At 45.0% G+C, this 26,086-nt stretch overlaps 1 protein-coding gene across 10 annotated transcripts in view; it reads left to right on the plus strand.

Moving 5' to 3' along the window:
* Positions 1-26,086, plus strand: part of supt3h (SPT3 homolog, SAGA and STAGA complex component) — a 416,614-nt gene that overhangs the window by 218,265 nt on the left and 172,263 nt on the right. For 9 of the 10 annotated variants that reach the window (XR_013497769.1, XM_078212917.1, XM_078212918.1 and 6 more), the window contains one exon: positions 6,516-6,600. Coding sequence is in view for 9 of the 10 variants with exons in the window: in XM_078212917.1 (XP_078069043.1) it covers positions 6,516-6,600 (85 nt within the window). In the remaining variant the exon portion in view is untranslated. Of the gene's footprint in view, positions 1-6,407; positions 6,427-6,515; positions 6,601-26,086 lie in introns of those variants that run through there. The other variant, XM_078212924.1, reaches the window with a different exon arrangement.

The raw sequence follows: 26,086 nt of genomic DNA on the forward strand, positions 1-26,086 counted from the left end.
GGCTTGGAATAGTTGAAGTAGAGCCAGGTGCATTACGCTGTAAAGAAAAGAAAACTTAATTGAAACAAATAGAGAAAGAATTAGTAGAGAAAAAAATGGAAAGTGTTGAAGTTGAGAAAGATGGGAACACTGTGATACCAGGGGCAAAGGATATCAAAAGTTAAATAAGAAAACCAAGGAAAAGATTTCAAATAAATAGAGCTGAGAGGTTGCGTGTTACATATAAATGTCCAAAGGATTCAAAACAAAGGGGTAGACTAGTAATTATTACTAGAGATGTGGCTTGAGTATTAATGTGGAGATGCTGGCGTTGGACTGGGGTGAACACAGTAAGAAGTCTCACAACACCAGGTTAAAGTCCAACAGGTTTATTTGGTAGCAAATACCATAAGCTTTCGGAGCGCTGCTCCTTCGTCAGATGGAGTGGAAATGTGCTCTCAAACAGTGCAAAGAGACACAAAATCAAGTTGCAGAATACTGATTAGAATGCGAATCCCTACAGCTTGAGTATTCTGCTTGAAGATTAGACAGACAATTCAGTATTGCTGCTTATATTTTTTTTAGGAATGATGGAATGTAAAGGATTCCATTGCAATGCCAGAAGAGCAAGCATTGACATGTTGGGCTAAATGGTTACTTTTGTGCTATAAATGTTTTGTCTTCGAAAGACATCAGGCAATGATTGTCCATTGCTAATATAAAGTTTATTGCTACAATTTAAGAAATATGCGCTACATGTGACAACTATTCTTGGAGTATATTATGTAATTCATTGCATGTCACATGTCCCCAATAAAGATCGTCAATAACAATGAGGTAACAGTGGATGTACAGTTTGTTAGCATCGGCACTGATATCGGAACACAGACTTAAATAACTTAGGCAGGAGACCTTTAAGGACAAAGATTTGCAGCTTCTCCAAGAGGCTGTACAAGATGGATGGCCAGATGTGCCTCAGATAAGTTGTAGGTTATTGGAATTAACATTAACTCTCAGTGATCACAGATTTTGTTTTTAGAGACCGCATTGTTGTAATTTCTCAGAGCTGAACTAGAGAAGCTTAATAGAAAGTTCACACGGAATATCTGATTACTATGAAGTGCAAACAGTCTGTGATGTTACGAATTGGCCGAGACCAAACCAAAATATGCCTTCTGGTGATAGTTTGTACTTCATATTTCACTTTTCTGCATAAGCAACAGGAATGGATTTCAACTTGTAATCAGTTACCACAAGATCAAGATTAAAAAGTTGATTTTTTTCAGAAATAATTAAAATTAAACAAAAAAATTCTTTGAGAAATGCCAGAAAAAGTGTTCATTATGGCTATTAAATCAATTCCCTGGAAATCAGAACTTCAGTGATAATGAGCCTTAAGATGCCATGTAATTTCGTTAGGTTGTGGATGAGTGGAACTTTTTCCTTGCCTCAAATCAAATTGTCTTGTTGAAAATTGTACCCACATCTTAAAACATGATTAGGAAGACTAGTGACCAGTGTTACACTTTGCATGTGTTTACCATGTAATAGATCGCAACTTTGGACTGTGAGCCAATGTTAATGGTGTCACACATTCTCCGTTTTGCGTCATTACACAAATTTAAATTGTACTTATTTGAACTATTTGACTATGATCATACTACTTGCGTTGCTCAATTTGCCTTACTGTGGAACAAAGCAACTTACAATTCATGCTATAAACTCCGTCTCATCTAGCGTTAACTTTGTCTGCATTTGGAGAGATTGAAGGATAATGCATGAAAAAGCCAAAGAGATCTGGTCCAGGTCTTTGACAAATTTCATTATTACACTCCCTGCCCTACTAGAATTGAAGTAATGCTGTCAGCTCTGGCTTAACATATTCCAAGAGATGTTGGCGGACGTAACATCATAAAAATTCAGTGGTGTGGTACGAATGGGTTCTAAAGGAATGTGTGAGAGGAAAGCAAACCAACCTTGAGGCAAACGGCATAAATTTTCAGCGAGGGTGAATAACGATTAAAGTTTAGAAGGAAACAAAGCTTTACTCACTCTTAAGTTTTTTTTTCCCTCTCTCCATATCTGTGTTTTGAATGAAATGAAGCAATTAGAATGCCTGCTCGCACCCATCACACTCGGACTTAAGCTTGGTGCTCGCGCCCAAACCCTCAATGAAATTCAACCCCCCCAATCCCATTGCACTTTTCCAGCATCCCAGCCAGTCAAAGTCCTCCTGGCTTTTCTTTCGGTTTAAAACTTGTATTTGATTGGGCAGCATTGCGCTGGATATGATGTCATCGTGTGACAATACCTCATGTTTTTTAAATTTTATTATTTATTCCTGGGACATGGGCATCGCTGGCTGGCCAGCATTTATTGCCCATCCCTAGTTTCCCTCAGAGAACAGTTGAGAGTCAACCATGTTGCTGTGGCTCTGGAGTCACACATAGGCCAGACCAGGTAAGGAAGGCAGATTTCCTTCCCTAAAGGACATTGGTGAATCTGATGGTTTTTTCCAGCAATTAACAATGGTTTCATTGTCTCAGTAGATTCTTAATTCCAGATTTTTAAAAATTGAATTCAAATCCCACCATCTGCCGTGTGGGATTCGAACCTGGGTCCCCAGAATATTAGCTGAGTTTCTGGATTAATAGTCCAGTGATAATACCACGAGGCCATCGCCTCCCCACATGATGCTGGAATCTGTTGTTTTTTTTGCCCCTTTTTGGTGGTTGCATGATGATGAATCATGGGATTGATTTGTTTAAATATCCCAGAATGCTTTCTTTAACCACCGGGAGATTGTTGCTGATTCTGATAGATTCCCAACCATTCCAGGAGCGTTGGAGTACAAGAAGACGTTCATTAGAACAGGAAATGCTAAGAGGTCATCTAATAGAAGTAGTTTAAACCTTAGTTTTAACAAAGTCAGGAAAACCAGTTTCCACCAGCTGGTGGGTCAGTAAGTGGATAGTGTACATTTCTTTAAAAGAAGGAATGGAATGGTTAACACTTATTTTTAATACATCCCAGAAACAATGGTGAAAGTACAATCCATAACAGTTTTAAAGCAAATTAGATAAATATTTGAAAATAAAGATACAGAGAAATAGCTGCAGAATGGAATTAAGCAAACAGCTCTTTTAGAGTTAGCACCGGTGCAGTGAGCAGGATGGCTGCTTTATGTCCTGTATGATTCCATCATTCTATGTTTTAGAATTGTAAATACTAAATATCTTCTCAAGATTGCAATTGTTGAAAAATTGCTGAATTCTAGCCAGTACAAATAATGAAGCAGGCGACAGCTTGTGAATGTGGCAATCTGTATTAAAATGTTTATCCACAATGTAACAAAATAAATTGGTGCTGGGTGCAAATGCCAGAACCACAGACCTGAATTACTTGAATTGTTCAAACCTTCAGTTCAAGCCTGATGTTTCCAGTGGCCTAAAATAATCATTGATGTAAAGGAAGTAGCTGTGGCTTATTAACATGTTGGGTTCCTTCCTCTTTCTCAGCATCTGCTGTGATGATATAGAGCTCACTGTGTGAGAAATAATTTAGCAGACAGCCTATGGAAAAGATGTGAAAAAAGTGCATTAAGATAGAAACCGACCATGAGCTATTTGGAGATAAGGCAACACGATAGAAGTGCGCCATCAGCTGTTCTATTTTAGTGGCGATTTGGATGTTCTCCATATTCTAACAAGCTGCTGCATTAAAACATCTTGCTGTACCTGATTTTCATATTCACCAAAAAATTTGAACATCGCTGGGATAATAAGCTGAATCCAGTGCAGAAAACATGTTTTAAAGGTGTTGGTTCTACAACAGGTGTGTAAACTGCTTGAAGGCTTATGCAAACAGTACTGAGCTCATTTGGATATTAGCTGTTTGTTAACCAGGTGCCATTATTGGGTCTTTTAACCATTGAACCATAGAAGCCCTACAGTACAAAAAGAGACTATCCAACCCATCGAATCTTCACCAACTCTTTGAAAGAGCATCCCACCCAGGCCTTCCCCTCCACCCTATCTCTGTAACCCTGCAAATTTACCATGGCTAATCCACCTAACCTGCACATCTTTGGACTGTAGAAGGAAACCGGAGCACCCGGAGGAAACCACCACAGATTCGGAGGGAATGTGTAAACTCCAAACAGACAGTCATACAAGGCCAGAATCAAACCTGGGTCCCTGGTGCTGTGTGGCAGCAATGCTAACCATCATGCCGCCCCAAATTAATCAAATTAAGAGTTATTATTTGTGGTATTATTAAGACAATGGCATGATCACTGTAGTAGTAAATCATTTACCTCCAAACAGCAAGATTTGAATTCAAATCCAAAGCATAATTGTCAACTGTTCACACTGCCAGTAGCAAGCATATGAAAACCTAATGGTTGGACAGCAAGAGGGCGTCTTGTTTCCAAAAGAACTGCGAAACTACGCTCATCAGTGATGCAGGAGGTCATGGTTTTGGTTGTCCCACATTTATGTGGTAGAAGATGGGAGATCTTGTGATGGAAAAATATTAATTGAAAAGTCCTTATTCCTAAATTTATAATTTGAATATATTTCCCAGCTGGGCACATTTATTCAAACACCAATCTGCAATGCTACTCAACATCCATTAATTAATATATAAACAAGGCAGTGTCTTAGCAATATATTGTGTAATGCTTTTGATTTCCCACAAATAATAACAGACATTCTTTTTCAGAAACAATATATTTGCAGATCATACAAAAGTGGCAGGGAAGGCAGATTGTAAGGAGGATATAAATAGCTATAGAGAAATATTGATAGGTTAAAATGAGTGGGCAGAAAATTGGCAAATGGATTTCAATGTGGGAAAATGTGAGATTGTTAATTTTGGAAGAAAGAATGAGAAGGCAGATTATTATTTAAATGGAGAGAGACTGCAGGAAGCTGTAGCACAAAGGGATTTGGGGACCTTGTTCATGAAACCCAGAGAGCTAGCATTTAGGTGCAAAAGGCAAATGGAATGCTGGCTTTTATTTCAAGGGGGCAGGAGTATAAAAATAAACAAGGTACTAGTGAGACCACATTTAGAATACTGTGTACAGTTTTGGTTTCCTTATTTAAGGAAAGATATTGGAGGCAGTAAAGGTTTACAAGATGATCCTGGGATGGAGGAACTGCCATATGAGGAAAGAACTCCCTGGAGTTCAGAAGGGAGAGGTGATATGATTGGGATATACAAGATTTTTAGAGGGTGAGACAGGGCAAATTTTGAGAGGATTTTCCATTCCTGGGAGAGTGTAGGACCAGAGGGCATAGTTGCAGAATAAGGGAATGCTCATTTAAGATGGATTTGAGGAAGAGGAAGAATCTCTGGAATTCTTTACCCCAGGAAGCTGTGGTGTCCTTGAACTTTTTCAAGTCTGAGATCAATAGGGTTTTCATCAGGAGGGGAATTAAGGATTATGGGGAGGTAAAGCAGGAATGATCAGCCATGATCTTATTAAATGGCGAGGCAGGCTTGATGGACTGAATGGCCTACTCCTGTTTCTATTTCTTATGGTCTTGCGTGATAAAATATTTTAAAAATTCATTTATGCGATATGGGCATCACTGGCTAGGCCAGCATTTATTGCTCATCCCTAATTGCCCTTAACAATGGCACAGTGGTTAGCATTGCTACCTCTCAACGTCAGGGACCTGGGTTCAGTTCCAGCCTTGGGTGAGTGTGTGTAATTTGCACATTCTCCCTGTGTCTGCATGGGTTTCCCCAGGGTGCTCTGGTTTCCTCCCACAGTCAAAAGATGCGCAGTTTAGGTGGATTGGCCATGTTAAATCTTGGTGTCCCAAGCTATATAGGTTAGGGGAATTAGCAGGATGAATACTTGGGTTACAAGATTAGCCCTTGAAGTCGGTGCAGACTCGATGGGCCGAACTGCCTCCCTCCGCAATAGGAATTTTATGATTCAGAAAGTGGTGGCGAGCTGCCTTCATAGAAATCATAGAAACCCTACAGTACAGAAAGAGGCCATTCGGCCCATCGAGTCTGCACCGACCACAAACCCACCCAGGCCCTACCCCCATATCCCTACATATTTACCCACTAATCCCTCTAATCTACACATCTTAGGACAATTTGTTTTTTTTAGCATGGCCAATCAACCTAATCCGCACATCTTTGGACTGTGGGAGGAAACCGGAGCACCCGGAGGAAACCCACGCAGACACGAGGAGAATGTGCAAACTCCATACAGACAGTGACCCAAGCCGGGAATCGAACCCAGGTCCCTGGTGCTGTGAAGCAGCAGTGCTAACCACTGTGCTACCGTGCCGCCGCCTTGAACTGCTGCAGACACTGGGGTATAGTGCTATTACAGAGGGAATTCCAGGTTTATGACCTATCAACAATGAAGGAACAGCAATATATTTCAGAATGATGAGTGATTTGGAGGGGAACGTCCAGGTGGTTTTCTCTGGTATCTGCTGCTCATATTCTGTATTCAATTATTTCTAACAATTCATGGAATTTTCAATCTGTTCTTTGCATTATAGGTATGCTTTTGGGGATGCACGCCGAACTCTCCCGGAAACTGCTGTTTTGGTTGAAGATATTGTGCATTCGCAATTGATTAACATGGTAAGGCTTACTAAAGAATCCAGTATTGAGACTTGTATTCTTGGTTTACCATTCATTTGAAAGATGCAATGAAGCAAGCCCTTTGGGTGCACTCAACCTTGCGTTGGAGTCATGTTTCCTCCACTTAGTGAATTTTATAGAAAAACAACATAAGAAATAAGTGAGGTCAGTGCAGTGAATGCAATATGCAGGAATTTCACAAGGCCTTTGATAAGGTGCCACAGAAGAGACACATAACAGAAGTCAAGGAGTGTGGAGCCAGGGGCTGTTAGTAGCAGTATGGATTGAAAAATGGCTACAAAACAGAAAACACAGCATATGAGTGAAGCAAAATTTCTCAGATTGGCGTAAAGTAGTGTCCCACAAGGACCTGTTCTGGGACCACTGCTGTGTATTATATGTATAACTCAGGCATTCAGATATGGTGCTGAAATTAGTGATACCAAGTCAGGGTATAATTAATGTAGAGCATTTCTTAAGAGCACTAAAAACATTTATTAAAGCATTGAAAGGAAATATTAAAGGATCATTTTAACCTTGAGACTTCAATGTACGTGGGATAAAATTTGTTATTTTTACTGTGTAGCAATCTATTGTTATGCAGAATAAAATGTGTTACAGTTTTCAGCAAAAATCCTGTTGTGGTACCATTTACTAGGCTCAGATGTGCACCATAGCTTCTCTCCTTGTGTTGAATTTGGGAGTTAATATATAGTCTGAATTTTGGGTCAGCTCGGCTCATTTCGTAGCACTTTCAGAAAGCTGTGAATTCGACCTCCACACTAGGTCTCAAGCGCACAATGTAGGTTAACACTTGAATGTAATTATAAGGAAATCGTTAATTTCCTAACCCACAGACCGCAGTCAGTAAGGATAGGCAACAACACCACCTCCACAATCATCCTCAACACCGGTGCCCCACAAGACTGTGTCCTCAGCCCCCTACTATACACCTTATACACATATGACTGTGTGGCCAAATTCCCCTCCAACTCGATTTTCAAGTTTGTTGATGACACCACCGTAGTGGGTCGGATCTCAAACAATGACAAGACAGAGTACAGGAATGAGATAGAGAATCTGGTGAACTGGTGCGATGACAATAATCTCTCCCTCAATGTCAACAAAACAAAGGAGATAGTCATCGACTTCAGGAAGTGTAGTGGAGAACATGCCCTTGTTTACATCAATGGGGACAAAGTAGAAATGGTCGAGAGCTTCAAGGTTTTAGGTGTCCAGATCACCAACAATCTGTCCTTTTCCCGCCATGCCGACACTATAGTTAAGAAAGCCCACTAACGCCTCTATTTTCTCAGAAGACGAAGGAAATTTGACATGCCCACTACGACTCTCACCAACTTTTACCGATGTACCATAGAAAGCATTCGTTCTGGCTGTATCACTGCTTGGTATGGCTCCTGCTCTGTCCAAGACTGCAAGAAACTACAAAGGGTCGTGAACAAAGCCCAGTCCATCACTCAAACAAGCCTCACACCCATTGACACTGTCCACACTTCCTGCTGCCTCAGAAAAGCAGCCAGCATAACCAAGGACCCCACGCACCCCGGACATACTCTTTTTCACCTTCTTCCGTCGGGAAAAAGATACAAAAGTCTGAGGACACGTATCAACTGACTCGAGAACAGCTTCTTTCCTGCTGCCATCAGACTTTTGAATGGACCTACCTCACATTAAGTTGATCTTTCTCTACACCCTAGCTATGACTGTAACACTCATGACTATGACTAACGTTCTGCACTCTCTCGTTTCCTTCTCTACGAACGGTATGTTTTGTCTGTGTAACATGCAAGAAACAATACTTTTCACTGTATACTAATACATGTGACAACAAATCAAATCAAAGGGAATGCTGGAACACCAGAAGTACCATCTTTCAGGTAAGGTGTTAAATAAGAGCATGGTAGATGTCAAATAAAAATAATTCCCTGGCTCTATTGAAAGAAGACGGGGATGATCTTCCAACATTTATCCTTCAATCAATGTTCCAATTACAATTTTATCTCATTGCTGTTTGAGGAATATTGTTGCAGCCATCCATACAACATCCATAATACCAATGGCTACTTTTGATAAAGTAATTTATCAGCATTGGGACATTCCAGGGAGATGAACTTTATTATATAAATGCAAGTCTTTCCCTTATTTGTTAAGAAATTTAACGAAATATGTTTTGTTTTTGAGTCAACATTCTCTAGTTTTACAGCTGAGCTACCCAGCCTGAGTTGGTAAGCTGATAAGGGCCAGAATTCTCTGGCTGTTCACGACAGTGGGATTCTCCAGTCCTGCCAGCAGCGCACCCCTGTCTGCGGGTTTTGTGACGGTGTGGGATGACATCAGTGGGAAGTCTCATTGACAGCAGCGGGACCAGAGAATCCCACCGTTAGCGAACGATGCGCTGCCTTCCACCGCCCGGAAACACACGGCTGGAAAATCTCTCCCAACATCTTTCTGAAGTGCCTTATCTATAGATACCATTAGACAATGCCTCAAGCTGGGTTCTCACCATCGTATTAATTTAAATACTTGGCAAAAGATTGTGTTTAACTTCAAGGACTTGCAATATTATTTTTGTTTGAGTTGATTACATTTTAATAATTCCTATTTTATTGGCACACAATTCTGATGTGTAATATAGTTCTTTGAGGACGATAAATGACCTTTGTTAAACTTCCTATAGCCAGTGGGCGAAGAAGGAGACCAGGAGTTTAACTTTACTCTGTTTTTGATTTATTCACAAAATGACACATTATACATGTATAACTCTAACTCTACACTTCACCACCAGTGACAATCAGTGTCTCTTTATATCCTTCTGAGTAAAATCAAATAAACTAATAATTAACTTTAAATTCCCCAAAGCCATGGTGGAATTTGAAGTCAGGCTGGCAGACTATTAATGCAGTAGCAGAGCCACTGTTTACCATACCTGTATGGGGTGAAGGATTCAGCAGGAGACCATATCTGCTCAGGGTGTTCATGGAACAACCCTCCTCATTCAGTGTCATTGAGGAACAGTTTGTCACCTACACCTACATAAAGGAATTTGAGTGAAATCTGTTACCAGCTACAGCCACAATCGCAACCTCAGAGCATGTGTAAGGATTGCAATGCCAGTGACTGAATACAACTGTGCACGGATATCTCTGCATTAGGCTTGCTGTAGTCTGGAGCTATTTTACCATTCTGCAGTTTGCCATCCGCCGTTGCTTGAGAGATGCTGCTGAAGCTTTTTATTCAGAGGGAGTTGGTAATATTTCATGCTGTCTTGTTTGAGAGCAGCAGGTGGAGTGAAGAGGAAGCTTTGTGAGGCTTGCAGGCTTCCCCATGAAGCCATTGACTTTAATTGTGTCAGTTTCTGAGTGTCACATGTCAATTCTGAGCTATTCCACGCAGTGTGCAGCTGGTATGCAACCTTAGGCAGCGAGTCATGCAGGCCAGTGGCTGGTATCATGGAAGTAGACATTGGCACACAATTCTGTGGCAGGCCACTGTGTCATCTGCATTTGAGCAACCACAACAAAGCAGAATGACCATTGGGTGATGAGGACTTTACACTGACAACAGTGCCAATGACTCGACTGTGCAACACATGCACACCTGGGCAACATGTGTACAATAAAAGCCATGCTGTCCCATGAAATATGATAGAGCAGATCACTGATTTTCTGAAATGTTGCCTCCATTGCCTTGAGTGTAGTATAAGGGTTTGGCTCATAAAGGGTTACTGAGTACAGTACCAACCACACAGTGATGTAAGAGAACACATGACCTGCACCCATGGGCCAGTATGGTGTTACACAGAGCTGAGTCCAAGCTTGGAGACAGCTCCTAGCTTAGATCATTACTCTATGTTTATAGCATCGAGTAGTTAATAAGTACTTGCTGTTGAACTACCTAAGACCATGAATATCTTAAGACTTTTCTAACTACACTCAACGTCTTGCAGCATTAAGTATTTTTTGTGGTCCTAAGGTGACTAACTCGAAAGGAAAATGCTTTTAATATCTGTCAATGTACTCGAGAGTGTTAGGAGGAGGACTAAAGCATGGTGACTAGCTGACATCATAACCTTTGACTTTTTGGCTTAAGACAGTTGTTATTGAAGATGTAAATGTGCCTGTAAAGACTCATTATTCTAACCTCTAACCTGGGAGAAATGAAATGTGACCCAAGTAATGCCTTAACTAGCACATGCGCTTGTCTTGTGGTTTTCAACGAGCAAATAAAAGCTTTCCTTTTATTCCCCTTCAAGTGTTTGCTTTGCTGAGATTATCAAATTATATTTTATTTCTGTCTGATCCAACATTCAGAAAAGAGTCTACTAAAACTCAAATACATTCATTGATTCTGTCGTTAATTTTGTTGTATTGATGGCTGTTTTGAAGTATTTGGCAAATTATCTAGTTTACATTTAAAACATCTATAAAATAAAGCATCCAATGTTCTGCTCAAATTCCTCATATTAGAGGGAATTATGAAGTGAGTGAAAACGCTATGAAAAGGTGGCATGCTCCCACCATGTGATTTTCCAGTCCTGCCAACTGCAGGCGTCATTCCGAGTTGACGTTTGGCTGTTCTTCAAGTTTTGCTGTCCCATTGGTGATGATGCTTACTGCTGACGGAACTGAAAAAGGATCGATCCTTGGCCCCCTCCTATTTCTCACCCATGTGCTGCCCCTCGGTGACATAATTGAAAAGCAGGATATTAATTTTCATATGTTACTACCTCATTACAACTACTCTGGACTCTCTATTGCTAATTTATCAGACGACTTCTCTAACATTCAGTACTGGATGAGCAGAAATTTCCATCAATTAAATATTGTGAATATTGAAGCCATTGTTTTCGATTTCCGTTCCAAATTCATTCCCCAAGTGTCGACTCCATCAGTCTCCCTGGCAACCACCTGGGACTAAACCGGTCTGCTTGCAACCATGGGGTCACATTTGACCCAGAGGCGAGCTTCCTGACCTCTAATTCGTACCATCGCTAAGACATACCTTTTTCCACCTCCCTTGTGCTCCTTCGCGGTGACCAAGGGGAGGTGATGGCCCAGTGGTATTATCATTAGACTGTTAGTCCAGAAACTCAGCTAATGTTCTGGGTACCTGGGTTCGAATCCCGCCAGAGCAGGTTGTGGAATTTTAATTCAATAAAAAATATCTGGAATTAAGATTCTGCTGATGACCATGAAATCATTGTCGATTGTTGGAAAAACCCATTTGGTTCACTAATGTCCTTTAGTGAAGGAAAACTGCCATCCGTACCTGGTCTGGCTTACGTGTGACTCCAGATCCACAGCAATGCGGTTGACTCTCAACTGCCCCCGCCGGGCAGTTTGGCAATAAATGGTGGCCAGCTAGCGATGCCCACATCCCACAAATGAATAAAAAAAACTTCCCTCGCACCTCCCCCTCTCTTTCAATGCTTCCTGCCTCATGCCCCATCTCTCTCTCTCCTGTTCCTTACATTCTCCCAGCAAAATATTCCCTCGCGGTAGCCAGCTCCCTCGCGGCAGCCAGCTCCACCCTCTCAGATGCTTCCTTTCTTTGGGAGGCACATCTCCCACAGGCCACCACCTCCCTCGCACCACCAACCACCACAAGCCACCACCTCACCCGCACCACCAACCTCCACATACCACCACCTCCCCTGCTACTCCACCTCTCTTATCCTAGCACTCCTTCACGTCATTTCCTCCCTTGTCTCCCTCACACACCCCAACTCTTGTGGCTCCCTCCCTCTCGATGCTTCCATTGCACCATCTCCCCCGCGCCGACCCCCTCTCCCCCGCGCCGTCCCCCGCGCCGACCCCCTCTCCCCCGCGCCGACCCCCTCTCCCCCGCGCCGACCCCCTCTCCCCCGCGCCGACCCCCTCTCCCCCGCGCCGACCCCCTCTCCCCCGCGCCGACCCCCTCTCCCCCGCGCCGACCCCCTCTCCCCCGCGCCGACCCCCTCTCCCCCGCGCCGACCCCCTCTCCCCCGCGCCGACCCCCTCTCCCCCGCGCCGACCCCCTCTCCCCCGCGCCGACCCCCTCTCCCCCGCGCCGACCCCCTCTCCCCCGCGCCGACCCCCTCTCCCCCGCGCCGACCCCCTCTCCCCCGCGCCGACCCCCTCTCCCCCGCGCCGACCCCCTCTCCCCCGCGCCGACCCCCTCTCCCCCGCGCCGACCCCCTCTCCCCCGCGCCGACCCCCTCTCCCCCGCGCCGACCCCCTCTCCCCCGCGCCGACCCCCTCTCCCCCGCGCCGACCCCCTCTCCCCCGCGCCGACCCCCTCTCCCCCGCGCCGACCCCCTCTCCCCCGCGCCGACCCCCTCTCCCCCGCGCCGACCCCCTCTCCCCCGCGCCGACCCCCTCTCCCCCGCGCCGACCCCCTCTCCCCCGCGCCGACCCCCTCTCCCCCGCGCCGACCCCCTCTCCCCCGCGCCGACCCCCTCTCCCCCGCGCCGACCCCCTCTCCCCCGCGCCGACCCCCTCTCCCCCGCGCCGACCCCCTCTCCCCCGCGCCGACCCCCTCTCCCCCGCGCCGACCCCCTCTCCCCCGCGCCGACCCCCTCTCCCCCGCGCCGACCCCCTCTCCCCCGCGCCGACCCCCTCTCCCCCGCGCCGACCCCCTCTCCCCCGCGCCGACCCCCTCTCCCCCGCGCCGACCCCCTCTCCCCCGCGCCGACCCCCTCTCCCCCGCGCCGACCCCCTCTCCCCCGCGCCGACCCCCTCTCCCCCGCGCCGACCCCCTCTCCCCCGCGCCGACCCCCTCTCCCCCGCGCCGACCCCCTCTCCCCCGCGCCGACCCCCCCTTCCCCGCGACGACCCCCCCTCCCCCGTGATCACCCCCCTCCCCCGCGATGACCCCCCTCCCCCCGCGATGACCCCCCTCCCCCCGCGATGACCCCCCTCCCCCCGCGATGACCCCCCTCCCCCACGATGACCCCCCTCTCCTCCGCGCCGACCCCCTCTCCCCCGCGCCGACCCCCTCTCCCCCGCGACGGCACCCCCTCCCCCGCGCCGCCAGCCCCCCTCCCCCGCCTCCCTCTGTTGCTTATTTGCCGGTCAGCACTGTTCACTGTCCCTCACATCTCTCTTTGCAACCCCCCCAACTTCCCATTCCTTTTGCTCCTTTGTCTCACACACTTGCCCTGCTGAGAATCATCCATGTCTTCCCTTTCAAACCATTGTAAAAGATCCACCCATCTTCACAATGCAGACTCTGAGCATCATCGCAGTGGAATGAAGCAACAGTTGCTATTTCCTTTCCTCTCAAGTCATCTAAATTGTATTATTTAAAGAACCTGTACCACACCCTGGCATTCACTGTATGATGTCTGCAGCATTATGAAATCTTTGTAGTTGCTGTATTGTTCCAAGTGACCTTACTTAATTTAGTCACATACTATTGGGATGTCACCAGTGTTCATAATTTCTGCCTTTGACTTTGTGTGTGATTTGCTGTCAAGTGCCGCCAATTCGGTTTTTTTGGTGCACCCATGAATTCATAGATTATTTATGATAGGGTTTTATCACTGAAGTATATCTTCAGTCTATTTATTTGTGTAAATTCGTAATCCTGGTCATGAATTTTCCTGAAACTGTGATATGCCTGCTTCTTGTCCCCATCATATTTGTTTGCTTTCTCTGCCCTTATTCATCTCCTTGCCATTGCTGAATGTTTGTTTTCCATCCCACCAGTACTTTTGCAGTTTGATTGTTTATTGCCAGTTTGTCTTGGCAATGGATCACAGAAAGTAGAACTTCTCAGGCTAGCCACTGATGCCAAGTTGAGTTCTTTCTCATTTCCTTCTGCCACCAAAATAGTCAATCCCAAATATGTGGAATGTTACGTCACAAGTCAGCGAGATAAGGAGCTAATTATCTGTGGAAGGCCATCCATAGATGGGCATGACAACTCATTTTGTCTCGTTCGGTAGCTACTTTGTTGCACTTTCGTGTTAAGATGATTTGAAACCAACATCAGTAACTTTTCAGTCCTTAAGGATTCATATGTAATGCAGAACATGTAGAAAGTCACAATACATGGAACATGGTTTGGAGGCAACAGATAAGAGAGTTCCACACCAATTTGTTCTGAGCCTGAATGGAAGAAGATGATGCTTTTATGTTGTCTAAGAACACCAAGAATTGTGGCTTGGACTGCAGAGAAAATTGATAGCATTCAAAATGGATCTAAAAAAAATTAAGCAAGTGAGCTAAGAAATGACCGAGGGAATTTAATGTGGATAAGTAGAATGTGAAGAATATTGGTGTACAACAAATTTGGAATGTATATGTAGATGAGGATCTGTTAGCAGAGTTTTTTTAGTTTACAGGATAATGAAGAATTGGGGTACAATTTTAAAGGAATTAGGTTGTGCCAAAATGTAAATTATGCAACTTATTGGTAAGTCCACGCTTGAAATATTAACATTATTTATCATTCATAATACCAGGAGAAGTTCATAAAGTGAACTCTGACTTCCAAATGCCAGTAATGGACAGGAATTGATAAAATTAAGCCAGTGTTTATTACAGAATAGGCCACTGAGAAGAGATGTAATCTGGGTGTTCAGTGTGGCAAGGAAAAAAGTAATTTGGTTAAAAGCTGTTAGTTTTTACGATCTCAGTTTAAACAAAGTAGAGGTCAAATACTCAATTGCAACCAGTGAACAAGTTTTTGCAGTATACTTTCACTTGATAATCAATGCTGCATGAACCTTTTTGCTCTGAAAAGGTGCCAGATAAATAGCTAAGAGTGGGATCAGTGAGGATGAGTATAGACATCCAGATATTTAATTACTGTACGCAATCCAGTGGTGACAATCCTGTTGTGAATTTGAACTGACAGTCCTTCGAATGAACTTGGTCTTAAATCAGTTTTAAAGGTGTTAACGGTATATTAATTTAGAGAGTACCTTGCATGATGGGTGGTTTATTTGCTTCAGCAGAATAATAAAATTTGGGAGTGTCCATTGGGCTCAAATGGTATAGGTTTTGTTCCATGTGTACTCTTAACCATGTAATAGCTTTGAAATTCTAAGTTTAAGACCCACTTCATTGCCGCCTTTACGAACCCCCGAGTAACTTAATAAAGTATATTTTAAAATGTATTTAATTTGTTGTTTGACGTGCTGTTCTAAATTTCACCAGCAGATGTTACTGCTGAAAAATGCACTGTGCACTTGTTCCAAAACCCTCAAGTACACGGCAACTGAGAAAATACAAGCTTTTTGGTAAAATTTACTCATAATTTATATTATAAGCAACAGATGTGCTTGTGTGGATTGGGAAGGGATACATTTCATTAAGTAAAACCATGGTTGTGATTAGGAATTTGGATGTATAGCTGTTGAAATTAAAAGACAGTATCCAGAAACGCAAGACTAGCTAAATATTTGGTTAACTCTTTTTAAGATTTCCAGCCCAGGAAAATGTTTCAGATTGGATACAGAATGAATTTATAGTTAAGTAATTTATAATTTTGTTGAAAATAATCTGTGTAAGAAGAGGGCCATTAAATCTTTAAAAAAAATAAAACTAATATTTGAGAACATGTTCCCAGTTTTCAATTGTCAAGCTATTTACTTGACTTTTTTTAAAACTATCCTTGCTGGTGGTTGTAGTGTCCTTGCCATGGAGTTGCACATAAGAATTTACTTTTGAGTTACCAAAGATAAGCCAAGCTAATATTTCCATATATTGGAAAGAAAGCACAAGATTGATGTGACGGTTTTAGGGAGGGTGCAGAAATGTTTACAAGATTGGTTCCAAGGAAAAGGACTTTAGTTATGAGGATAGGAGAAATTGTGGTTGTTTCCTTTGGAGAAAAGAAGGTGGAGAGGAGATTTGATGGAGGTGTTCAAAACATGAGTTTTGACAAAGTAGAGAGAAGTGGTTTCTACAGTGGAAGGGTGGAGAACCAGAGGACACAGGTTTAAGGTGATTTGCAAAAGAACCAAAGGCAATGTGAAGAAAAACCTCTTTACCAGAGAGAGGTTATATATGAGGGAGCACTGCCTGAAAGGCTGGTGAAGGCAGATTCAAAGAGGGCTTTTAAATGGGGATTAATTAATCACCTGAAGGGGCTGTCAGTTAGTTAATTTGTTCCATTAATGTACACAAAAAGAGTATAAAGAGAGACTTCGGGGAGTATAAAGAAAGACTTTAGGGCGGCACGGTAGCACAGTGGTTAGCACTGCTGCTTCACAGCTCCAGGGTCCCGGGTTCGATTCCCGGCTCGGGTCACTGTCTGTGTGGAGTTTGCACATTCTCCTCGTGTCTGCGTGGGTTTCCTCCGGGTGCTCCGGTTTCCTCCCACAGTCCAAAGATGTGCGGGTTAGGTTGATTGGCCAGGTTTTAAAAATTGCCCCTTAGAGTCCTGGGATGCGTAGGTTAGAGGGATTAGTGGGTAAAATATGTGGGGGTAGGGCCTGGGTGGGATTGTGGTCGGTGCAGACTCGATGGGCCGAATGGCCTCCTTCTGCACTGTAGGGTTTCTATGATTTCTTTCTATGACACTTTAGGTAAGAGGCAAACATATGTAATGTTGCATTCTGTAAATGAATCGAGTACTAAGTAAAAAGATTGCTGTCTGGCCTCCTACTTCAGCATCTGGCCTCAGAATGTATTAACAGTGTGAGGTCACTGTATTTCTGCTGGCACTGTATCCAGATTCTTGGGGCCAGACGACTGTCATTGACCTCTGTGGTTCTCTACTCCCATTCCCTTCTAAGTGCTCATCAGCAGGGTCTATGGAAAGTTCAGCTTTCTTTTTTCTACCTTCGTCACCAAGGCTTCCAACGCTGCATCTGAAAACCTGAGAATTCTTTCTCTGGCAATCTGCTCCATTGCTCTGAGTTCTTCGAATGTCTGCCCAGCCAATTTCAGCGCCTGACACAGTGAGAATGCTCCTCCCCGTTAAGAGGTTTAAGAAATGCAGACGGGCTTTCATTGATGCTCTCCTCGCACTAACCCTGTTCCCCTCCTGAGCATGCAGCCACACAGCAGCAAATTGAATGCTGGGCTGCATGTCATGGTCATGGAGATGAACAGATAGCACGAAGTGTTTGTGCTTGTCTGTGTCACTTCTGTAAGGGAAGGAGTAATTAGGTATTGCAATCCCAATGCCTGCTAATGGGCTTTATCCATATTTTAGCCCCTAGAGTTGAATTAATTATTTAATCTGCTTCTTTGAATTGGGAAGAGTTTCGGTGCACTTATTCCAAATGAAGAAAGGACAGAAATATTTTGTGTGGGGTTAAGTAGACTTGGAGATAATCTGCAATAGATCATTTTGTGCAACGTTGACTACTTATTTGCAGAATGAGTGTTTTCTTGTGTAGTGAGGCTTTAATTAAAAATACAAAGGGCACAACCTTACCGGCTGTTCACGGTACTCTCTCGCTGCAGCGAGGTCAGGGAATTTGCTTGGTGGGCCTGCTTGTCAGCTAGGAAATTATTGTAACATAAGGATGAGTAAAGCTGTCAAAATTGACAGCAAGAAGCACTATCCAGTCTGACATGTGGTTAAAGGTTAATCTGTGTGTACAATCTCTGTAGCGAGACCCTCTTCTTGAGATCCTTACAGACTCTTGCAGGGCAGTGAAACAGAAAGCACACTGATTAGCTTGAAATTGGAGACGAATTACTTATTGTAATCACCTCGCTGCACAGTGTTTCTTTTACAATGGGTGGGATATTTGCAGGGTGACCAATTTGGAAGAAAAAACACAGACTCTTCAGCAGGAAGGGTGGGGTATGCTTGCTAATGAGGCAGGGGGACCCTGGGGGAGGGGTGCTGATTGGACACCATGATAGGGGAAGGACATTGATGAGAATGGAGGACCGAGGTGAGGGGGTGGGGAGGGCTGAGGGGATCAGGGAACCAAATGAGCTGCTCAAACAAAAAAACTATGACTTTCACAACATTCCACATATAAAATACTTACAACCTGCCACCTCAACCCCGTTAACACTGTGTATGCCACTCTGTCAAAGCTCAGTGTTGCACCACAAGCACTCCACGCAGCTCCCCAAAAGACAAGCACATATATACCTCTGCTGAAGTTGCCTCCCCCAACAGACATACTCATAAGCCCCTTTCCTCAGACTCCCACTTACTCAGCAGCTCCTCTCCCCAACACCTCTTCCACTTGCTCAGTTAGCAGCCCTTCTTCCCAAGTCAGCTTTGCCCCGATTCACTCAGAAACCCCTCTCCCCAACTTCCCTTTCTCCATTCACTCAAAAGCCCTTCCTCAGTGCCAACGCTCCCCCCCCCCTTCCCCCACTCACTCAGCAGCCTATCTCTTCCATCCTGGCCGTTGGGCCTGTCGGTCCTTCTGCTCCATTTTGCTGGATGGGCTGTGCATGCGCACATGTCAGATGCGCAGAAGTGACAAGAGGAGATGCCAGCAGTCTTCCCCAGTCACTAACTGGAGAAATCCAGGACAAATGGCATTCCAGAAACCCACACATGGGAAGCTGACGAATCACAAAATTATGGGACGATCCCATAAATGACAGGGCAGTTGGTCACCTTGGAAGTTTCTTAATATTTGTAATTTTTAGAATACTGTCACAGGCCTGTGGCTTCCTTTTTAAATGCTTTAAATTTTTGCATGGAGGGGGAAAGAGTTATCCGATTCATTCTGTGGGAGTTTTTTGAGGATAGATAAAGGAGAACCAATGGATTTGACATATTTGGATTTTCAGAAGGCTTTTGATAATATCCCACACAGGAGGTTAGTGAACAAAATTAGAGCACGTGGGATTGGAGGTTAATGTACTAGTGTGGATTGAGAATTGGTTAACAGACAGAGAGTAGGAATAAATAGGATGGCAGGCTGTTACTAATCATGTACCGCAAGGATCATCGCTGGGGCCACTGCTGTTTGCAGTCTATATAAATGATTTGGATCTGGGGACCAAATAGCCTCCATAAAAAGCATTTTTCTGGTTGTATCACAGCTTGGTATAGCTCCTGCACTGCCCAAGACCGCAAGAAACTACAAAAGGTCCTGAATGTAGCCCAGTCCATCATGCAAACCAGCCTCCCATCCATTGACTCTTTCAACACTCCCCGCTGCCTCGGAAAAGCAGCCAACATGATTAAGAATCGCACGCACCTGGACATTCTCTCTTCCACCTTCTTCCATTGGGAAAAAGATGCAAAAGTCTGAGGTCACATGCCGACCGACTCAAGAACAGCTTCTTCCCTGCCGCCATCAGACTTTTGAATGGGCCTATCTCACACTAAGCTGATCTTTCTCTACACCCTAGCTATGACTGTAACACTACATTCTGCACTCTGTCCTTTCCTTCTCTATGAACAGTATGCTTTGTATAGCATGTAAGAAACAATGCTTTTCATTGTACATTAATACATGTGACAATAAATCAAATCAAATGAATTGTATCATTTCCATAATTTCTGATTGAAAAAAGCAAGTTGGAAATGTAAGTTGTGAGGAGGATAGGAAGAGCCTTCAAGACAGGTTAAGTGAATGGGCAAGGGCATGGTTAATGTGAATAAATGTGAAGTTATCTGCTTTGGAAGAAAAAAACACCAAGATTTCTTCAGTGGTGAGAGATTGGGAAGTGTTGATGCCCAAAGGGACCTGGGTTTCCTTATTCATTAGTCACTAAATGCGCGCATGCAGATACAACATTCAATAAGGAAGGCAAATGATATATTGGCCTTCATCACAAGGAGACAAGTACAGAAATAGCAGTGTCTTGCTGCGATTAATGAGATTGCATCTTGAGTATTGTACACACTTCTGGTCTCCTTATCTGTGGAAAGATATACTTGCCAAAGCGGGAGAGAAATGGAGGTTCACCAATTCCGGAGATGGCGGGATTGCCTTATGAGGAGGGATTGAGGAAACTGGGCCACTAGCTTTCGGAACAGGCTATCCCTTCGTCAGGGGGGTGGGAGTTCTGATTACAAACAGGGCACAAAGACACAAACTCAATTTACATGAATAATGATTGGAATGTGAGTCTTTACAGCTAATCAAGTCTTAAAGGTACAGACAATGTGAGTGGAGGGAGTGTTAAGCACAGGTTAAAGAGATGTGTATTGTCTCCAGACAGGACAGCTCATGAGATTTTGCACATCCAGGCAGGTTGTGGGGATTTCAGATAGTGTGACATGAACCCAATATCCCGGTCCTCGTGTGCGGAACCTGGCTATCAGTTTTTGCTCAGCGACTCTGCGCTGTCGTGTGTCGTGAAGGCTGCCTTGGAGAACGCTTACCCGGAGATCAGAGGCGGAATGCCTGTGACCGCTGAAGTGCTCCCCAACAGGAAGAGAACAGTCTTGCCTGGTGATTGTTGAGCGGTGTTCATTCATCCGTTGTCATAGCGTCTGCATGGTTTCCCCAATGTACCATGCCTCGGGACATCCTTTCCTGCAGCGTTTCCTGCACCCATTGTCCGCAGCAAACTACCCAGCCTTCAGGAGAACAGTGACCACGACACCATACAACCCTGCCACAGCAACCTCTGCAAGTCGTGTCGGATCATCGACACGGATGCCATCATCTCATGCGAAAACACCATCCACCAGGTACACGGTACATACTCTTGCTACTCGGTCAACGTTGTCTACCTGTTACGCGCGTTCAGCCTTGGATCTTCAGGTAAGCGTTCTCCAAGGCGGCCTTCATGAGACACGACAGCGCAGAGTCGCAGAGCAGAGACTGATGGCCAGGTTCCGCACACATGAGGACGGCCTCAACCGGGATATTGGGTTCACGTCACACTATTTGTGAAGATCCAAGGCTGAATGCTCGTGACTGCTGAAGTGCTCCCCCACAGGAAGAGAACAGTCTTGACTGGTGATTGTCATTCAGTGTCCTGCAGCGTAACAGGTAGACAACGTTGGCCGAGTAGCAAGAGTATGTACCATGTACCTGGTGGATGGTGTTTTCGCATGAGATGATGGCATCCGTGTCGATGATCCGGCACGTCTTGCAGAGGTTGCTGTGGCAGGGTTGTATGGTGTCGTGGTCACTGTTCTCCTGAAGGCTGGGTAGTTTGCTGCGGACAATAGATGCAGGAAACGCTGCAGGAAAGGATGTCCCGAGGCATGGTACATTGGGGAAACCATGCAGACGCTATGACAACGGATGAATGAACACCGCTCAACAATCACCAGGCAAGACTGTTCTCTTCCTGTTGGGGAGCACTTCAGCGGTCACAGGCATTCCGCCTCTGATCTCCGGGTAAGCGTTCTCCAAGGCGGCCTTCACGACACACGACAGCGCAGAGTCGCTGAGCAAAGACTGATAGCCAGGTTCCGCACACGAGGACCGGGATATTGGGTTCATGTCACACTATCTGTAATCCCCACAACCTGCCTGGATGTGCAAAATCTCATGAGCTGTCCTGTCTGGAGACAATACACATCTCTTTAACCTGTGCTTAACACTCCCTCCACTCACATTGTCTGTACCTTTAAGACTTGATTAGCTGTAAAGACTCACATTCCAATCATTATTCATGTAAATTGAGTTTGTGTCTTTGTGCCCTGTTTGTAATCAGAACTCCCACCCCCCTGACGAAGGGATAGCCTGTTCCGAAAGCTAGTGGCTTTTGCTACCAAATAAACCTGTCAAACTCTATCTGTCATGGCGCTAGACTCATTGATCAACAGTTCCAACGCGCCACAGCGAAAAACCGCACCGACCTCCTCAGAAGACAAACACGGGACACAGTGGATAGAGTACCCTTCGTTGTCCAGTACTTCCCCGGAGCAGAGAAGCAACGGCATCTCCTCCGGAGCCTTCAACATGTCATTGATGAAGACGAACATCTCGCCAAGGCCATCCCCACACCCCCACTTCTTGCCTTCAAACAACCGCACAACCTCAAACAGACCATTGTCCGCAGCAAACTACCCAGCCTTCAGGAGAACAGTGACCAAGACACCACACACCCCTGCCACAGCAACCTCTGCAAGACGTGCCGGATCATCGACACAGATGCCATCATCTCACGTGAGAACACCATCCACCAGGTACACGGTACATACTCTTGCAACTCGGCCAACGTTGTCTACCTGATACGCTGCAAGAAAGGATGTCCCGAGGCATGGTACATTGGGGAAACTATGCAGACGCTGCGACAACGGATGAATGAACACCGCTCGACAATCACCAGGCAAGACTGTTCTCTTCCTGTTGGGGAGCACTTCAGCGGTCACGGGCATTCGGCCTCTGATATTCGGGTAAGCGTTCTCCAAGGCGGCCTTCGCGACACACGACAGCGCAGAGTCGCTGAGCAGAAACTGATAGCCAGGTTCCGCACACACGAGGACGGCCTCAACCGGGATATTGGGTTCATGTCACACTATTTGTAACTCCCACAGTTGCGTGGACCTGCAGAGTTTCACTGGCTGTCTTGTCTGGAGACAATACACATCTTTTTAGCCTGTCTTGATGCTCTCTCCACTCCCATTGTTTTGTTTCTTAAAGACTAGATTAGTTGTAAGTATTCGCATTCCAACCATTATTCATGTAAATTGAGTCTGTGTCTTTATAAGCTCTGTTTGTGAACAGAATTCCCACTCACCTGAAGAAGGGGCTTAGAGCTTCGAAAGCTTGTGTGGCTTTTGCTACCAAATAAACCTGTTGGACTTTAACCTGGTGTTGTTAACCTTCTAACTCTAGAGAACACAGGCCCAGTTTCCTCAATCCCTCCTCATAAGGCAATCCCGCCATCTCCGGAATTGGTGAACCTCCATTTCTCTCCCGCTTTGGCAAGTATATCTTTCCACAGATAAGGAGACCAGAAGTGTGTACAATACTCAAGATGCAACCTCATTAATCGCAGCAAGACACTGCTATTTCTGTACTTGTCTCCTTGTGATGAAGGCCAATATATCATTTGCCTTCCTTATTGAATGTTGTATCTGCATGCGCGCATTTAGTGACTAATGAATAAGGAAACCCAGGTCCCTTTGGGCATCAACACTTCCCAATCTCTCACCACTGAAGAAATCTTGGTGTTTTTTTCTTCCAAAGCAGATAACTTCACATTTATTCACATTAACCATGCCCTTGCCCATTCACTTAACCTGTCTTGAAGGCTCTTCCTATCCTCCTCACAACTTACATTTCCAACTTGCTTTTTTCAATCAGAAATTATGGAAATGATACAATTCATTTGATTTGATTTATTGTCACATGTATTAATGTACAATGAAAAGCATTGTTTCTTACATGCTATACAAAGCATACTGTTCATAGAGAAGGAAAGGACAGAGTGCAGAATGTAGTGTTACAGTCATAGCTAGGGTGTAGAGAAAGATCAACTTAGTGTGAGATAGGCCCATTCAAAAGTCTGATGGCGGCAGGGAAGAAGCTGTTCTTGAGTCGGTCGGCATGTGACCTCAGACTTTTGCATCTTTTTCCCAATGGAAGAAGGTGGAAGAGAGAATGTCCAGGTGCGTGCGATTCTTAATCATGTTGGCTGCTTTTCCGAGGCAGCGGGGAGTGTTGAAAGAGTCAATGGATGGGAGGCTGGTTTGCATGATGGACTGGGCTACATTCAGGACCTTTTGTAGTTTCTTGCGGTCTTGGGCAGTACAGAAGCTATACCAAGCTGTGATACAACCAGAAAAATGCTTTTTATGGAGGCTATTTGGTCCCCAGATCCAAATCATTTATATAGACTGCAAACAGCAGTGGCCCCAGCGATGATCCTTGCGGTACATGATTAGTAACAGCCTGCCATCCTATTTATTCCTACTCTCTGTCTGTTAACCAATTCTCAATCCACACTAGTACATTAACCTCCAATCCCACGTGCTCTAATTTTGTTCACTAACCTCCTGTGTGGGATATTATCAAAAGCCTTCTGAAAATCCAAATATGTCAAATCCATTGGTTCTCCTTTATCTATCCTCAAAAAACTCCCACAGAATGAATCGGATAACTCTTTCCCCCTCCATGCAAAAATTTAAAGCATTTAAAAAGGAAGCCACAGGCCTGTGACAGTATTCTAAAAATTACAAATATTAAGAAACTTCCAAGGTGACCAACTGCCCTGTCATTTATGGGATCGTCCCATAATTTTGTGATTCGTCAGCTTCCCATGTGTGGGTTTCTGGAATGCCATTTGTCCTGGATTTCTCCAGTTAGTGACTGGGGAAGACTGCTGGCATCTCCCCTTGTCACTTCTGCGCATCTGACATGTGCGCATGCACAGCCCATCCAGCAAAATGGAGCAGAAGGACCGACAGGCCCAACGGCCAGGATGGAAGAGATAGGCTGCTGAGTGAGTGGGGGAAGGGGGGGGGGCGTTGGCACTGAGGAAGGGCTTTTGAGTGAATGGAGAAAGGGAAGTTGGGGAGAGGGGTTTCTGAGTGAATCGGGGCAAAGCTGACTTGGGAAGAAGGGCTGCTAACTGAGCAAGTGGAAGAGGTGTTGGGGAGAGGAGCTGCTGAGTAAGTGGGAGTCTGAGGAAAGGGGCTTATGAGTATGTCTGTTGGGGGAGGCAACTTCGGCAGAGGTATATATGTGCTTGTCTTTTGGGGAGCTGCGTGGAGTGCTTGTGGTGCAACACTGAGCTTTGACAGAGTGGCATACACAGTGTTAACGGGGTTGAGGTGGCAGGTTGTAAGTATTTTATATGTGGAATGTTGTGAAAGTCATAGTTTTTTTGTTTGAGCAGCTCATTTGGTTCCCTGATCCCCTCAGCCCTCCCCACCCCCTCACCTCGGTCCTCCTTTCTCATCAATGTCCTTCCCCTATCATGGTGTCCAATCAGCACCCCTCCCCTAGGGTCCCCCTGCGTCATTAGCAAGCATACCCCACCCTGGGATTGGGAAGGCCCTTACCTACTGGCAATTCAGCCTTGAGGTACCACAAAGCCCTCGATTGCTCCAACTTCTGTAACTACATGAGCAACCTATTTCTGTGTGCTTTCATCAGAATGGGGATGGCAAACTGATCATCCTGGACAAACAGCACCAAATTCTCAGCCCATTCCAGTGGTGCCTCTGTTTCTGGTCGGTCAGTGATTAGAATGACAAAAGTACTGGCGTTGATATTAATGCCTCTATGATTTTTGAGGGAGGTGGTTAAAGATTTAAATACAGGAGCCACATCTCCAGTGTGCTGCAGGCCCATCATCATTTTTACGACCTGGCTATTGTGGGATCCAAGTGTTCCACATTGGAGAGGATGACACTTCATTAACATATTTAAATTGGGCTCTTTCAGTGCAATTTGGAAGCTTAATTTAAACCTCACTGCTGATCTGCAAGTTAGTGAGGAATTGAGAAACCAGACTAAGAAAGGGAGTATGTGAAAGGTTGACAGAAGCTGCCAGCTGCACAAGTACTCTTTTCTCTTTCGGCACTTTGAAGGAGTGGGAGTGCCCCTCCCAGCCTTTCAAGGAAGCTGTCAACTTCACTCCTGCCGATCGTGGTCCACCCCCAACCCCATTGCAAAATAGTTAACGTA

The sequence above is a fragment of the Mustelus asterias genome, chromosome 5 (genome assembly GCF_964213995.1).
Source record: "Mustelus asterias chromosome 5, sMusAst1.hap1.1, whole genome shotgun sequence".
Taxonomy (NCBI): Eukaryota; Metazoa; Chordata; class Chondrichthyes; order Carcharhiniformes; family Triakidae; genus Mustelus; species Mustelus asterias.